General features: G+C 43.2%; 1 protein-coding gene across 2 annotated transcripts in view; it reads right to left on the bottom strand.

Moving 5' to 3' along the window:
• rnf216 (ring finger protein 216) overlaps window positions 1-17,544 on the bottom strand; it is a 131,127-nt gene that overhangs the window by 95,390 nt on the left and 18,193 nt on the right. The window contains exons 2-6 of one of the 2 annotated variants that reach the window (XM_078418419.1): window positions 14,021-14,109; window positions 10,973-11,088; window positions 5,872-5,996; window positions 4,215-4,832; window positions 810-886 (exon numbers count right to left, since the gene is read on the bottom strand). In XM_078418419.1, coding sequence (XP_078274545.1) covers window positions 810-886; window positions 4,215-4,832; window positions 5,872-5,996; window positions 10,973-11,039 — 887 coding nt within the window. In that variant the 5' untranslated portion in view covers window positions 11,040-11,088; window positions 14,021-14,109. Of the gene's footprint in view, window positions 1-809; window positions 887-4,214; window positions 4,833-5,871; window positions 5,997-10,972; window positions 11,089-14,020; window positions 14,113-17,544 lie in introns of both variants that reach the window. The other variant, XM_078418418.1, reaches the window with a different exon arrangement.

Here is a 17,544-nt window from a genome sequence, read left to right as displayed (position 1 = left end):
AAAAACAAGAATGAAATGTTGGTACACGGGTTTATGTATATAAAATTATAATGAACTAACTAATTCTAAAATTCAGAAAAACAGAACCCTCTATTTCACTATTTTTAGTGACCGATTCTTGTTTAGACAAGATATAATACACAAACAGATATTAACATTATCTTCAAAAATACTTTTTCCTCACTTGTTAAAGTTCTCCCGAGATATCCTATGTATCCCTAACCAAAGCTATGGTCAGAAGCTACGTGCTGTTTGTTTGAGCCATCTTTCTATTTCATGCGTTCATCCTCACTATGGGCGAGTCTTGGCTCACTTTCTCTCCTTGGATGGTTATTATGAATAACATTATATTTCAGAGACTCACAAAGTGAACCCAGAAGCTTCTACCAAAAAAATAAAGAAACACTGAAAAATGGGAGTCATTCATCACCTTAATATCAACCATATATATTTTTTAAAACAGCTCTTCAACAAGAACGACAGAATTTTGGAAAAGGGATGAGTTGGGCACAATTGTCTAAGATTAAACGCAGTTGCAGAAATTTCCCATCCTTCTCACCACTGAGTTTTGGACAAGCAACATTGCTGATAAATTATTACTCTGCAATAACGGTTTTCTGGTTTTGCAGCTTGTTATCCTTTATAACATGCATTGTTGATTCTATTTTCAAGTCATTTGAAATGTTTCAGAGGTGAGCTGCCTAAACAGAAACAGAACTGACTAAAAATGGTTAAACTTTCAGTGCCACAATTCCTCATTGCCCATTAATCAAAAAGCTAAATCAAATGAACAACAATGATGTGCTTACACATTTAAATCCCAGATTTCATGTGTTGTAATCAGCTCTTCAACAAATTGTTCTTCTATTTCAGGAAACAAATTCACCTGCATGAAAAATTCAAGTTCAATAAAAATTATATTTTGATTTATTTTTTTTAAAGTCAAAATAAAGGCAATTGTGAAGAATGTATCTGCCTCCGAAACAAACAATTATTATTGCTTATTAGTTTAATTTAGTTTATTGCCACGTGTACTGGGGTACAGTGAAAAGCAATCCAGTCAGCGGAAAGACAAAACATGTTTACAATCGTGCCACTTACAGTGTCTTGATACATAACAAGGGAATAATGGTTAGTGCAAGGTTATGCCAGCAAAGTCCGATCAAGGATAGTCCAAGGTATACCAGTGAGGTATATCGTAGTTTAGGACAGTTCTCTGGTTGTGGTGGGTTTATTACTGAATAGAGAATTGCCGTTGTGACTTAATGCCTGGCACTGAGGCAACTTACATTACGTTTATGCAGTAATTTTAGTTTTAGACACACCGCATGAAAACAAGCCCTTTGGCCCACTGAGTTCAGGCTGACCATCGAGCACCCTTGCACTAGTTCAATGTTATCCGACTTCGCATCCGACACACTGGGTGCAATTTACAGAATCCAATTAACCAACAGAGATGATGCCCGACCTGTGGAGTTACTCCACCGCTTTGTGTCTATAAACCTGTGCGTCTTTGGAATGTGGAAGGAAACCAGAGCTCCTGGAGAAAACCCACAGGAAGAACGTGCAGACTCCACACAGAGAGCACCCACAGTCAGAATCAAACCTGGGTCTGGCACTGTGAAGCAGTAACTCTGCTGCTGTGCTACCCTGAGTAGATAATGGGAAGAGGAAAATAGATTCAGGTGGGTTTAGTGTAAAAATGGTGCTCAAAGGTCAATGTTGGACCAAAGGACATCACCTGTGCTCTCTCACTCTCCCTCTCTCTGACTCTTGATAAGAAACAGTTCAAAATCCATCCTCAACAAAATTCAGCAAACATAGAAACATAGAAAATAGGTGCAGGAGTAGGCCATTCGGCCCTTCGAGCCTGCACCGCCATTCAATATGATCATGGCTGATCATCCAGCTCAGTAACCTGTACCCGCCTTCTCTCCCACTGATCCCTTTAGCAAAAAGGGCCACATCTAACTCCCTCTTAAATATAGCCAATGAACTGGCCCCATCATTGCGAAGATTCTGCTTTGACAGCACAGCTGAAGTGTTTGTACATATGATACAGGTTTCAAGTTTTCTGCTTGCATTGCAAGTTTGGCGTGTTGTGCCCACAGCTGCAGACTGTACCCAACAGAAAGCAGGAAAGTAACTGGGCAGAACCAGGATTAATCTAATGTAAACATAGGAAATACAACTGTACAGCACAGGAACAGGCCCTTTGGCCCACAAATGTCTGTGCCAGACAGGATGCCAAGATCACTCTTATCTGCCTGCAAATAATCCATATCCCTGCGCCGATCCAAAAGTCTCAAACGCCACTATCGTATCTGCCTCCACCACCACCCCCAGCAGCGTGTTTTAGGTCCTCACAACGCTCTTTAGAAAAAACCTGCCTTGCACATCTCCTTTAAACTACTCCTCTCACTTAAAGCTACGCTCTCCAGTATTTGATTTTTCCATCCTGGGGAAGTGGCCTGGCTTTCCGCCCTATCTATGTCTCTCAAAATGTTTCTACGTCTATCAGGACTCCACCCAACCTCCAACATTTCTGATTGTTGAAACAGGCCACTCGGCCCACCGATTCCACGCCGACCAGCACTCACCCGTGAAACAAAATCTCTTTCAAAACATTTAACATGCGTTTGTTTGACGCACTCCTAAAGTGTTTCGTAGTATTGCGTACAGTTTTGGTCTCCTAATCTGAGGAAAGACATTCTTGCCATAGAGGGAGTACAGAGAAGGTTCACCAGATTGATTCCTGGGATGGCAGGACTTTCATATGAAGAAAGACTGGATAGACTCGGCTTGTACTCGCTGGAATTTAGAAGATTGAGTGGGGATCTTATAGAAACTTACAAAATTCTTAAGGGATTGGACAGGCTAGATGCAGGAAGATTGTTCCCGATGTTGGGGAAGTCCAGAACAAGGGGTCACAGTTTAAGGATAAGGGGGAAGTCTTTTAGGACCGAGATGAGAAAGTTTCACACAGAGTGGTGAATCTGTGGAATTCTCTGCCACAGAAGGTAGTTGAGAACAGTTCACTAGCTATATTTAAGAGGGAGTTAGATGTGGCCCTTGTGGCTAAAGGGATCAGGGGGGTATGGAGAGAAGGCAGGTACAGGATACTGAGTTGGATGATCAGCCATGATCATATTGAATGGCGGTGCAGGCTCGAAGGGCCGAATGGCCTACTCCTGCACCTACTTTCTATGTTTCTATGTTTCCCCACAAGTAGCTTATAAAGCAGGTGTGGGCTTAATCACTTTGTTGAGATGACAACAATCCAACTGTCCAACCTCCCTTTGTTGCTGATACCCATTAATCCAAGTGGCATTTTGATAAATCTCCTCCACACCCTCTCCAAAGCTTCTACATCCTTCCTGTAGACAATAGACAAGAGGTGCAGGAGGAGGCCATTCGGCCCTTCGAGCCAGCACCACCATTCAATGTGATCATGGCTGATCATTCTTAATCAGTACCCCGTTCCTGCCTTCTCCCCATACCCCCTGACTCCGCTATCCTTAAGAGCTCTATCTAGCTCTCTCTTGAATGCATTCAGAGAATTGGCCTCCACTGCCTTCTGAGGCAGAGAATTCCACAGATTCACAACTCTCTGACTGGAAAAGTTTTTCCTCATCTCACTCCTAAACGGCGGGTGACCACAACTGCACACAATGCTAGAAATGCAGCCTAACCAAAGACCTCTAAAGCGGCATGACTTCCTAACTCCTATACTCAATGCCCCGATCAATGAAGGCAAGCATAATATATGGTAGACGCAAAATGCTGGAGTAACTCAGCGGGTCATGCAGCATCGCAGGAGAGGGATGCGTGACGTTTCGGGTCGAGACACAATGCGGAAACAGGCCCAAGTCTGTGCCGACCAGCAATCACCCTATACACTAGGTATATCACATCAGTCTGAAGAAGGGTCTCGACCCGAAACGTCATCCATTCCTTCTCTCCCGAGATGCTGCATGACCCGCTGAGTTACTCCAGCATTTTTGTGTCTACCTTCGATTTTAACCAGCGTCTGCAGTCTTTTTCCACAGAATAATATATGCCTTCTTTACCACGCCGTCTATTTGTGTTGTTGTTTTGGGGGTGTTCTGGAATTGGACCCCAAGATCCCTTGCGAATTATGTGAGAAATTTAAATGCTCGACAAAATGCGCTAAGATGGAAAAGATTCCTCAACAAATGGCAAGAACTGCTTACTGTTTCTTTCACAAGTGTCTGTAAGAGTTCATTGGTTTCGTCAGCAGCTTCCTCAAGGTTTTCCAGGTCCATTGTCATATTATCTAACAAATCCTCTCCCTGCTGCCCTTGCGCGATTTGATCGTAGTCAATTGGCTGAATCTCTTCTCCGAAAGCTTCCTGCACAGCTTCGAGCTGAGGTAGTGCGAGATCTTGCTCCGGTGCCACATTAGCCTGTGCTTCTTCCCGCTCCACTATGTTTGCTGCTGAACAGAGCGGAATGTCTAGTAGTTCTATTTCATTTGTTTGCCCAGCTGGAGGCTCACTGGGACCAGCAGCCGCTCCATCGTCCACCCAATTTTGTTCCCCATTCCCCTGCTCAAGTTGGTGCTCAGCAGCAGGGGCAGCCTCCACGTCTATGGGTGGCTGAGGGTGGACGTCTTCAGGTCCGACCCGAGCTCCAACAACGTCTGACCCAAGTTTGTGTTGATTATGTTGAATCACGATGATACAGTTCCTCTCCTCTCGAAAGTTTCCATTCGATCCCTGGTTTTCCCTCGGCTGATCTCCCTGTTGGATGTTTTGCCATTCCGATGCAGGCCGGATGATGATGGGAGGTCGGATTTGTTTCACCGGCGTCTGAAAGGGATATGACAGGTGAGCACAGGTTAATGACAAGTACAGGAATGATAACAGCAAACCTTTACAAATAACGAGTGACATTGTTGATGGGTAACATTAGCCATTGCTTCATAGCAGGGCCAGCAGAGTGGTGCAGCTGGTAGAGCTGGTGACTCACACCACCAGAGATGTGGGTTCGATCCTGACCTCGGGGGCTGTCTATGTGGAGTTTGCACATTCTCCTTGTGACCACGTGGGTTTCGTCCTGGGGCTCTGGTTTCCTCCCACATCCCAAGGACATGCGGGTTTGCAGGTTAATTGGTCTCTGTAAACTGTCCACTTGTTCCGCTTTTGTCTACATTCACTATTATGCTTCCTAACGGTGTCATCTGGAAAAATGAACACACAATTCTATTTACATTTTTACATCCATATCTTTGGCAAGTATGGTTAAATACTTGGAGCCGGATAATTCCTTGGGGAAACACCATTTGAATACTTCATCTCATTTTAAACAATGCTCAGGCGACTTTCATTGTCTTTTATGTGGCATTTTAGCTCAAGGAACTTTGCAGAGGTTTTCGACAAAAAAAAAGACACAAATGCTGGAGTAACTCAGCGGGTCAGGCAGCACTCTGGAGAACATGGATAGGTGACGCTTCGGGTAGAGACCCTTCCTCAGACTGGGTACCTGAAATCCTACTTGGGTCCAAACTGGGAGGCCTGGAAACAAAGCTGGAAGCCACGTGGCACAAGATGGCGTCGCAGGCATAAACACGAGTGGATATGGTAGCGAGTCTGGTTCAGAACATGGTGGGAGAGAAGGAATCAGTCTGAAGAAGGGTTCCAGCCCAAAACGTCACCAATCCATGTTCTCCAGAGATGCTGCTTGACCCACTGAGTCACTCCAGCACTTTGTGGTCTTTTATTTTTACATAAACCAGCGCCTGCAGTTCCTTTTTTTCTACGGCTTATTTTCCACCATAGTTTGCAAGAACGAAAAACAAAATGTCGAAATCTGATTCCCATCGGTAAGAGGCAGCAAAAAGCACAATACCTCAATTAGTACAACATCTTGATCGTCTGCTACTCGGTTCTTAATGGGCACAACTGGTGGATCTTCATCCGAGTCAGAATCATCAGAGATGGTGATGACCGGTGTGATGCGAGGGTCCCTCCACACTGTCACACAAATTGAAAAAGAATAACACAAATTTAGTTTTTTAGTTTAGTTCAGAAATATAGGGCACGGAAACAGGCCATTCGGCCCACCGATTCCACGCCGACCAGCGATCGCCCGTGAAACAAAACCTCTTTCAAAACATTTAACATGCGTTTGTTTGAAGCACTCCTAAAGTGCTTCCCCACAGATAGCTTATAAAGCAGGTGTGGGCTTAATCAATTTGTTGAGGAAAGGAACAAAAGAAAAATAACCAGATGCTGAAAAACAAAAATAAAACAGATATTGTCAGCAGCTCAGACACTACTTTAGACTGAAAAACAGAATGTTTCAGGTTGATAACCCAAACAATATCTCTCCCTAAATAGTGCCTACCCTTAGAATTCCAATAGTTCGCACTTTCTATTTGAATACCTTCACATACCTTCAAGAGCGGCAGGTGAAGGAGTAGTAAAAGCTTCTTTATGTATGTTAAGAGAAAAAGATTAGTAAAGACAAATGTGGGTCCCTTGAAGGCAGAAACGGGTGAAACTATTATGGGTAACAAGGAAGTGGCAGAAGAGTTGAACATGTACTTCGGATCTGTCTTCACTAAGGAAGACACAAACAATCTCCCAGTTGTACTAGGGATGATCTCGGGAGACAGAGGAATTGAAAGAAATTTGCATTAGGGGGGAAATAGTATTGGGTAGACTGATGGGACTGAAGGCTGATAAATCCCCAGGGCCTGATGGTCTGCATCCCAGGGTACTCAAGGAGGTGGCTCTGGAAATCGAGGACTCATTGGTGATCATTTTCCAATGTTCCATAGATTCAGGATCAGTTCCTGTGGATTGGAGGGTAGCTAATGTTATCCCACTTTTCAAGAAAGGAGTGAGAGAGAAAACGGGAAATTATAGACCAGTTAGCCTGACATCGGTGGTGGGGAAGATGCTGGAGTCAATTATTAAAGAGGTAATAACGGCGCATTTGGATAGCAGTAAAATAATTGGTCCAAGTCAGCATGGATTTATGAAAGGGAAATCATGCTTGACTAATCTTCTGGAATTTTTTGAGGATGTGACAAGTAAAATGGATGAAGGAGAGCCAGTGGATGTAGTGTATCCAGACTTTCAGAAAGCCTTTGATAAGGTCCCACACGAGAGATTAGTGAGCAAAATTAGAGCACATGGTATTGGGGGTAAGGTATTGACATGGATAGAGAATTGGTTGGCAGACAGGAAGCAAAGAGTAGGAATAAACGGGCCCTTTTCAGAATGGCAGGCAGTGGCGAGTGGAGTGTTGGGGCCGCAACTATTTACAATATATATTAATGATTTGGATGATGGAATTAGAAGTAACACTAGCAAGTTAGCAGATGGCAATGCTGGGTGGCAGTGTGAACTGCGAAGAGAATATTAGGAGGTTGCAGGGTGATTTGGACAGGTTGAGTGAGTGGGCAGATGCAGTATAATGTAGATAAATATGAGGTTATCCACTTTGGTGGGAAAAACAAGGAGGCAGATTATTATCTCAATGGTGTCAGATTAGGTAAAGGGGAAGTGCAACGAGATCTGGGTGTCCTTGTACACCAGTCACTGAAAGTAAGCGAGCAGGTAGAGCAGGCAGCGAAGAAAGCTAATGGCATATTGGCCTTCATAACGAGAGGATTTGAGTATGAGGAAAGAGGTTCTTCTTCTGTTGTATAGGGCCCTGGTGAGACCATATCTGGAGTATTGTGTGCAGTTTTGGTCTCCTAATTTGAGGAAGGACATCCTTGCTATTGAAGCAATGCAGCGTAAGTTCACGAGGTTAATCCCCGGGATGGCGGGATTGTCATATAAGGAAAGATTGGAAAGACTGGGCTTGTATACACTGGAGTTCAGAAGGATGAGAGGGGATCTTATAGAGACGTATAAAATTATAAAAGGACTGGACAAGCTAGATGCAGGAAAAATGGTCCCAATGTTGGGGGAGTCCAGAACCTGGGCCACAGTCTAAGAATAAAGGGGAGGCCATTTAAAACTGAGATGAGAAGAAACTTTTTCATCCAGAGAGTTGTGAGATTTTGGAATTCTCTGCCACAGAGGGAAGTGGAGGCCAATTCACTGGATGAATTTAAAAGAGAGTTAGATAGAGCTCTAGGGGTTAGTGGAACCAAGGGATATGGGAGAAGGCACACACAGGTTACTGATTGTGGATGATCAGCCATGATCACAATGAATGGCGGTGCTGGCTCGAAGGGCCAAATGGCCTTCTCCTGCACCAATTATCTATGTCTATGTTTCTATGAATGAAACAATTAGCAAATGTATGGTGCATCACCGAAACATTAACAACGTAGAGATACATACAAAGCTGAAGTTACAATGGCCGAGGGCTGGAGCAAAGCTGGCGAGGACAGTGGGCTGACTTTGTATTACGTAGCATATTACTGCAGCCTTATATATATTCAAACTAAAAATCATGCATCTGTTAGTTACGGTAGTTTTCCTTTCCAAGAATAGATGTGCACCTTTCACCCCTCTAATGGTTTAAATATAGTATGAACAAATATCATCCAAATCTAATCAATTTTATTGAATTTACCAGATGTCGCATCTTATTTTGTTCCCTCCACAGAAAGGCAGATGAGAAGCTAACAAAAGGAACATGCTGTTCTCTACCATATGGCAGGGCCCGCTGCCAGCTAGAGAGAAATTCATAATATTCAACTGTTTGTCACTTCCAAACAGAAAAGCAGAAACGGTCTTAAATGCACACTGGTTCCTGCAGAATGCGTGTGCAGTCTGTCTTCGTTATTACAGACTTCTTTATAACGGATTTCGGTTTTGGCGAACGTAATCTGTTGCCACCCAGGCGTCCGTTACCATGAGGCGTTGGAAGCAAAGGACTGCGTTTGTTGTTTCACGGAGTGCCCCGCCCGCTAGGTGGCTGGAGCAAATCTTGCCTCAGCCTGCGTTTAAATATTATGCAGAAGGTAGACGCAAATATTATATGGTTTGATTCCTTTCCTGTTTATTATTGTCTTGTTTAGTATATGTTTATTGGCTGCTTTTCCAATACTTTTCATATATAGTATAGTTTACTTCAGAGATACTGTGCAGAAACAAGCCTTTCAGACCTCCGAGGTCGCGGCGACCAGCGATCACCCTCTAAACGAGCACTACCCTACACACCAAAGACAATTTACAACCTTTACCAAAGCCAATTAACAGACAAACCTGTACGTCTTTTGGAATGTAGGAGGAAACCGGAGCACCCGGAGAAAACCCACGCGGTCACAGGGAGAACGTACAAACTCCGTACAGACAGCACTCGTAGTCAGGATTGAACCCAGCTCTCTGGTTCTGTACGGCAGCAACTCAACCGAAGCACCACCATGCCACCCTATTTACCTCCATTACTCTGCAATAACGGACAACATCTCCCCCCCGCAAAAAAAACCCTATTATAATGAGGGTTATCTGTATTAAGCAAGACAGTCCCACTTTAAAAAATGTAGACCCTTCTAACTGGGTGGAATCTCTTCAGAGTAAAATAATAGCTGACAGATGGTTAAGGATGGCAGGACACAGCTTACAATTCTGCCGAAGATAAATGTTGTAAAGTCACGTTTTTAAAAAAAAAGACAAACTGCTGGAGTAACTCAGCGGGTCAGGCAGCATCCCTGGAGAACATGGATAGGTGACGTTTCACAGAGTGCTGGAATAACTCAGCGGGTCAGGCAGCGTCCCTGGAGATCATAGATAGGTGACGTTTCGGGTCAAGTCCCTTCTTCAGACCGAAGGGTCCCGACCTGAAACATCACCTATCCATGTTCTGCAAGGATGCTGCCTGACCCGGAGACCCACACCAGCATTTTGTTTTTTTCTCGTGTAAACCAGCATCTGCTTGTTTGTACCAAAAGGTTCCATATACTTTCTATCTCTGATTGACAGCTCTCTGCTCCAGGTTAGTTGTGGAAAACTCACCTGCCCCAGATAAGTATTCCTGCATCATTTATGCTTTAGCCCAGCAACATGAGCCAATTCCACTTTTCACACTTGCTGCAGTGATGTTTTCTCCATCCATACGTTCCCCAATTACTGCAAGGAAGTTTATATAATTTTTCCCTAGACTGTTTTTTGTTCAAGACAGCTTTTTTTCTCCCCAGCTCTCTGATTCCCAATTGAAATCACATTGCAACCAATTTGCCTCCACTTCATTTATTCCTGTACCTTTTGGATACCTGATCCAATGCTAACATTGGATGCAAGCGTTCCAGAATCAATCACCATAATGAAAACAAAAATCATAAAATCACCTACACTTCAAAGAGCACTGATTGCTCTCATGCTCCTTCCTAAGACCTTCGATACAAACAACCGCATACTAAATAATAATAATATATTCCTTTATTTGTCCCACACCAGGGAAATTTAGTGTTGCAGCAGCAAAGTGGATAGCAAGAGAGCAAGAGATCATTCATTATAAATAAAAGTAAAGACAAAGATAAATTGTCATCAATTTACTGTGTATTCCTAAACTGTTACTGTTGACTCGTCTGCTGGGAAAAGGAATGTTCTTCAATGTTAACCTTTGATCCTATGGAATATTAAGCAAAGGGTGTTCAAATGTGACCATACCTTACCCTATCTTCATTTTGTATAAACTGATGAAAACAGAAGACAAAATGGTGACAAAGCTGCCTTACAGCGAATGCAGCGCCGGAGACTCAGGTTCGATCCTGACTACGGGTGCCGTCTGTACGGAGTTTGTACGTTCTCCCCGTGACCTGCGTGGGTTTTCTCTGAGATCTTCGGTTTCCTCCCACACTCCAAAGACGTGCAGGTTTGTCGGTTAATTGACTGGGTAAATGTAAAAATTGTCCCTCATGTGTGTAGGATAGTGTTAATGTGCGGGGAATCGCTGGGCGGCGCGGACTCGGTGGGCCGAAGGGCCTGTTTCCGCGCTGTAATCTAAATCTAAAAAAATCTAAATCAATGGAAGTACTTACCACTGTGGGAATCTCCCTGAAACATGGAAACATTGATGACCTCTTCCTTGATGACTCGTTCAGCCATCGCCGCCACACACTCAACCAAAATGTTGTCCCCCAAATATTTCACATACCTGAAGCAGTGTCAAAAGAATAAAAAATTTACCACGTTACCAATGTAATAACAGACTAATGTTTCATTATGATGCCATATCAATTAATAATTACGAGTCACATCAAGGGACTTACAAGTTCAAATGTGACCATACCTTACCCTATCTGGCATTTATACAACTTGAGACCCGCAGTAATGTTATGGCTTCTCAAATGACCTTGCAAGTCACCGTTTCATCATTATCAAAGGTCTTTTTAAAGGTTTCAAAGGTCTTTTATTGTCACATGTACCAATGATGGTACACTGATATGCAAATTACCATACAGCCATCCAAAAAAAAAAAAGCAACAAGACACACAACTACTTAAAAGTTAACATAAACATCCACCACAGCGGATTCTCCACATTCCTCACTGTGATGGAAGGCAAAAGAGTCCAATCATCTTCCTCATTATTTACCCGCGGTCGGAGCAGTCGAACCATCCATCGGGACGGTCAAAGCTCCGGCAGCCAGCGATCAAAGCTCCTGCGTCGGGGCGGTCGAAGCTCCTGCTGCTTGGAGTTCCCGAAGTCGGTCTCTGACTAGAGACCGCGGGCTCCGTGACGTTAAGTCCGCAAGCACCCACGGTTGGAGCTCCGAGGTCGATCCCTGGCAAAGGGAGCACGGACTCCGCAATGTTAAAGTCCCGTAAGCTCCCCGCGGTGGAGTTCTCAAAAGTCTCTCCAGCAAAGGTTGCCAACTCCTCGATGTTAGGCCGCAATATTACAAATGGACAAAATCAGAGGAACCTTGAGCTTCTGAGGCTTGACAGCTAACTTGGGAAAGTGGCTGAAAATCTATTCCTGGGCACTTGTCCATAAATATGTGCATAAAACTAGCCCAAAATCCCAGTTCACTATTAAATCATCCACTTGCTCATTCCAAAGAGCCACTTAAAAACTCATCATTTCTCATTTAAACCTGATAGAAGTTTATAAAATTGTGAGAGCCATTGATGGGGTAGACAAACAGAATCTCTTTCCCAGGGTGGAAATGGCAAATACCAGAGGGCATAGCTTTCCAGTCAGAGGGAAAATGTCTAAAGGAGATGAGCAGGGCAATTTTGTTTTGATGCAGATGGAGGTAGGTGCCTGGAACATGCTGCCATAGCAGGTGGGGGACGCTTTTACTATACGATAGGGTCCAAGAGGCTTTGAACAGGCCCTTCGGTCCAACTTGTCCATGACAACCATGTTAAGCCGGTTCAATCTTCCCGCATTTGGCCCTTGTTTCCTGAAGGCTTCCCGACGATCTGCGTGGCCAGATGGCTTCCCAACGTGCCGCTGCCATGAACTGGGAACGCGGCCGGCGGCCTTTATCGAGGCGACGCGGTCTCGATGCCTCACAGATCGACACGTGGAAGCCTGGGTCGGGGCCCGGTTGGGGCCTCGCAGGTAGAAGCCCGGGTCGGGTGAGGCGGCCGATGGAGCCCGCGGCTAGGGCCCGGGTCAGCACCATGGAGGCGTGAAATGGGGCGTCGACAGCGGTAAAGCCTCGCGACAATGGGGCCTCGGCGGTGGTGAAGCCTCGCGGGTCGAAGAGATTATGGAGGACCTCCGTGAGGGGGGAGGGGGAAGAACAATACAATACAATATATCTTTATTGTCATTGTACAGAAATTGGAGGAACAGCACCTCATATTTCGCCTGGGCAGTTTGCAGCCCAGTGGTATGAACATCGACTTCTCCAACTTCCTCTGTCCCTCTCTTCCCCTCCTCCTTCCCAGATCTCCCTCTATCTTCCTGTCTCCACCTGTATCCTTCCTTTGTCCCGCCCCCTGACATCAGTCTGAAGAAGGGTCTCGACCCGAAACGTCACCCATTCCTTCTCTCCCGAGATGCTGCCTGACCTGCTGAGTTACTCCAGCATTTTGTGAATTTTTCAGCCAGGGCACAACTTCTTTCCAACATAGCACCTCACATGAAGCCATTGAATGGATTCACAATCTCAATCCAGAGTCTTATCCTGCTGCTGAACCATACACCAGAAGAGAACATAAAACTACGTTGCTCCTATTTACATTCAATTTGTTACACTGTTAGAGGAGGTCTCATTGGGTGCATATGTGGAACTTGGCAAGTGAAGGGAGAAGCAAATTGGAACAGATTTGGAGCTACCTCGATTACAGTTGCACTAATTAGTTTTTCAAACAATTCACATTAGCAAAGAGAATGGGAAACATATCTAACAATGTTTTCAATAGAATTTTAAAATTTGAGCACGAAAATCTGTGTTCATAAACAGCTGAGATGGAGATTTCCTGCATATACCCAACAAACATACTGCAAAAACTGTTTAGATGGTATTGATAGTACTGATCAATGGGATGATTGAATCTACAAAGTTTGGCATTGCATATTGAGGTGATGCAAATGCTGTAAATACTGAAGCCAGGAACATTTTATCAACGTGGCCTCATAATCACCGTCACTTATGCAAAGCAAGTTCCAGTCGGTTTGAACCAGCATCTGCAGGTCATTCTTACACATTTGCATAAACAACCATCTTCAACAATACTTTATGGATGGCTAAGCATTTTTGAGATAATTTGAAAATAACCTGAAGCGTTATACAAATGTGAGGTAAACAATTTTGAATAACTTCACCTCTTCAAATTTTCCATATTCAAGGGAATACCATCCTCGTATACAAAATCTTTCCTCAATATTTAACCAGTTATGCCCCAATAATAATGCAATTTGAAGAGTGGGGAATTTTAAATAAGTATACCCTCATCCAAATGCAATAGGAGCCATCAAGATTTGCAAAATGGGCATGAAGGTAGGAATGTTGCTTCAGCTCCACAACTTGGAAGGCAATGAAAATAACATCCTCAGTTGATAAGCTTGCTCTTGAAAAACATGTACCCAAATCTTATCCTCCCTAAGTAAACACAGCAATAGTTACTCACCGAACACAGGATTAATTTCTATAACAGCAGTCCATTGATTGCGGGTTGATAAAAGTAGAAATTGCTGAAATATTCACCAGATCAGGCCACTACTGTGGGGAAAAAAAATAGCGTCAACATTTCAGCTTAACAAGCTTACACCAGAACTGCAAGATCATTGATCAAATGGGACAAATTAGCAAAAAACAAAAGCATTGAGGACTGATTGTCTGTCCCTTAGTTTTGAGGACACATACCACTTGGCTACAGTTTAGGCATCACAAAAATTATGCAATGAAATGTTATCTTATTTAGTGAATGGAAGTTTACAGTAATCTTCCTTGACGATAATGAATAGAATGCTTTGAACATCCAAATGCAAGATTTGTGTAAAGTATGCAGAATGTCGCAATGGGAGGTATTTTCAACAACTTAAAAAATACCTACTGCTACGGCAGTTACAATTTTTCACTGTTAATTAGATATAAACAAATGCTTTAAACAACAAATTCAAGACAGGGCATTCGTATTTGAACGTCTGAAGAAGGGTCTCGACCCGAAACGTCACCCATTCCTTCTCTCCAGAGATGCTCCCTGTCATGCTGAGTTACTCCAGCATTTAGTGTCTATTCGTATTTGATAGAAGTGTGTTTATTACTGAAACAAAAACCTGCCCTCCATCGCATCCATTAAAAAAGTTATTTATCCCAGCTCTGTTGAGCACAAAACTTCCATTGATCCTATTTTGAAAAGGAAAATAGTAAAAGGTACCAGAAGTGCAGGCCACTTTATGATACAAAATTGACTATGGCATTCAAATACATTTGCAGACAAATACTCATCTATCACTCAAAGATTAAAGCTCCAATTCTTGAAAAGAGTTCTTCCTGCATTCTTCGCATTGAAGTTACTCAGTTCAATGAATGTACCGAACAGGCAGGCATATTTACGGAAACATTGGTTCTTACATTTGCATATCACTTGCATTTTCATAAGTACAACCATACAATTGCAGAAAATGATTTAATGGAGTAAATTAAATGAAATATTAAATCTTTTCATTGACAATAGACAATAGGTGCAGGAGGAGGCCATTTGGCCCTTCGAGCCATTCACCGTGATCATGGCCGATCATGCACAATCAGTACCCCGTTCCTGCCCTCTCCCCATATCCCCTGATTCTGCTATCATTAAGAGAGAGCTGGATAGAGCTCTTAAGGATAGCGGAGTCAGGGGGTATGGGGAGAAGGCAGGAACGGGGTACTGATTGAGAATGATCAGCCATGATCACATTGAATGGCGGTGCTGGCTCGAAGGGCCGAATGGCCTCCTCCTGCGTCTATTGTCTATTAAGAGCTCTATCTAACTCTCTCTTGAAAACATCCAGAGAATTGGCCTCCACTGCCTTCTGAGGCAGAGAATTCCACAGCTCATTGTATTCGTTGTATCCATTAGCTTAATTTGTACAAACACCACCATTAAAAGTGGTGAATATATATTTTGGTAGCACAGGTTGTTTACAAAAGTTCAGTCCATACAATAAGTTTGGTCAGAAATAAAATAAAAAGGTGCAGTTTACAAACTTGAACACATTAAAAAAAGGTTGGAAAATGAAATTGCAGAAATCTGCCAAAATAATTTAAGTAGCAATGTCATTTTGCCCAAATTCTCCTTCAGTGTAAAACCTTAACCCGATGTTGTCCCTTTGAAGCACCTTTTAACATTTTACTCAACTACCATATGCAGTACAGATTTCTTATGTACTTAAGAACTCGGTTGAAAAAACCCCCCATTAAAAGTGTTACACAGCGACAGAGGATGCATGTTCCATTTCTCATCACGTTTTTCAATCCGTGTAAATACTTTCAGAACCTGAAGAACTCCTTAATTAAGTGACACTTTATGGTTTCAAAGTACAAATTTTAGAATAATAAAAGCTAACGCTTTTCATATCATGCACCATGTAAGCTAAGAGCTGAGATTTGGACCATTGCTGATTGCTTCAAATGCAGAAAACAAAAAACGAATTTCACATTGGACAGAAACAGCGCAGATTTATTACTTCAGTTTGAACTCCCATCTGCTTTAATGGAGGAATGGAAAACATATCCCAAAATTTATTATTCTTGCAGTATTTCAAACTAATTCTTGTTTATTCTCACCCTGCAATCTAATCCCACTGTAGCATTCCCACACCAGAACCTTGCATCAAACCAAAACCTACTGCAGTGCGCAAGGCTCTCCTCCGAACCCTTTAACAAGCCTATAAGAATGTAACAGCACCTTGACCTTCGTCATATCCCTGCACAAAATTGGAATTGTCCTGTATTTTGCAGTTTCCAATATTTGTGCACAACCCGCAGGCATTGCCACTTTCATTTCACTGCACATCGAGTATGTGTATGTGACAAATAAATTTGACTTGACTTGACTTGACTTATTCATATTTTCTTCTAAACTTGCAAAGCACAGCCACACCCTTTGGCAAAACAGTCAATGACCCAATACATTTGTGCGAAGAAAATTATCCCTCTCCAGTCACTTGCCTTGCGATAATGATACATTTTAAGTGGTTGATTCTTTGATACGCTTGCACCAAAAGCAAGAGAGATAATTTAGAAGAAATTTATCACCAAAAAGAACATCAAGAATCAGAACCTTGTTACCTAACCTGAGTCCAACAGGATATAACCGTGAGTGACAGACTTGGCTTATACTTCGAAATACTTGGGTTTCACACAAGGCCGGGTAAGTACAAGAAAATATTAGCCTGTGCCAATCTGGTTAGGTACTTCACACAGGTCAGTTTGACTTGGTGTCAGTGGATGGCAATTGCATACAATGGAAAATTCACCAGTACGTATGGGAGGGTGATTTTCTAAGGTCAATTTCAACTTTGACATGGAGCCAACAGTGCAGATGGGGAGTATTGCAGGGCACAAGAAGCTCATTCTCATGCTTCTGTTTAAAGTCAATCTTGATATCAGTGTGTGAAAGTCAGCGAAGGAGGAGGCAATGAACTTTGTCCAGCTAATGTACAATATTTGGCAAAGGACTTTGTGTGCAATCTGCAGGTGTCTCTTTCAAATGTACTTTTTGCAATGGAATACTAGGAGGGCTAAACATACTGACGGCTAAAATGGAGTTGTCAGCGAACACGGTGTATTTAACCCTTACGTTACACCTTGGTGCTACAATCAGGCAGGGATATACAGAGCAGGAATGGACAGTGAATGATGCCAAGACATTTCTAACCATCGAGCTGCCTTTATGTGTCATGACCAGATGTGGCATCATCATTGAGGTGGGGGGTAGTGGATAAGGGACTTCAACTCTTATGTGAGTTCTTCAACGCAGGCGGCACAGTGGCACAACGGTGGAGCTACTGCCTTACAGCACCAGAGTCGCGGGTTTGATCCCAACTACAGGTGCTGCCTTTACAGAGTTTCTACGTTCTCCCCGTGACTGCGTGGGTTTTCTCTGGGTGCTCTGGGTTCCTCCCACAGTCCAAAGACATAGAGGTTTGTAGGTTTCACAAAATGCTG

This window comes from Rhinoraja longicauda, chromosome 21, assembly GCF_053455715.1.
Source record: "Rhinoraja longicauda isolate Sanriku21f chromosome 21, sRhiLon1.1, whole genome shotgun sequence".
In the NCBI taxonomy this organism is placed as follows: Eukaryota; Metazoa; Chordata; class Chondrichthyes; order Rajiformes; family Arhynchobatidae; genus Rhinoraja; species Rhinoraja longicauda.
This window is presented reverse-complemented; position numbering and strand designations above follow the sequence as displayed.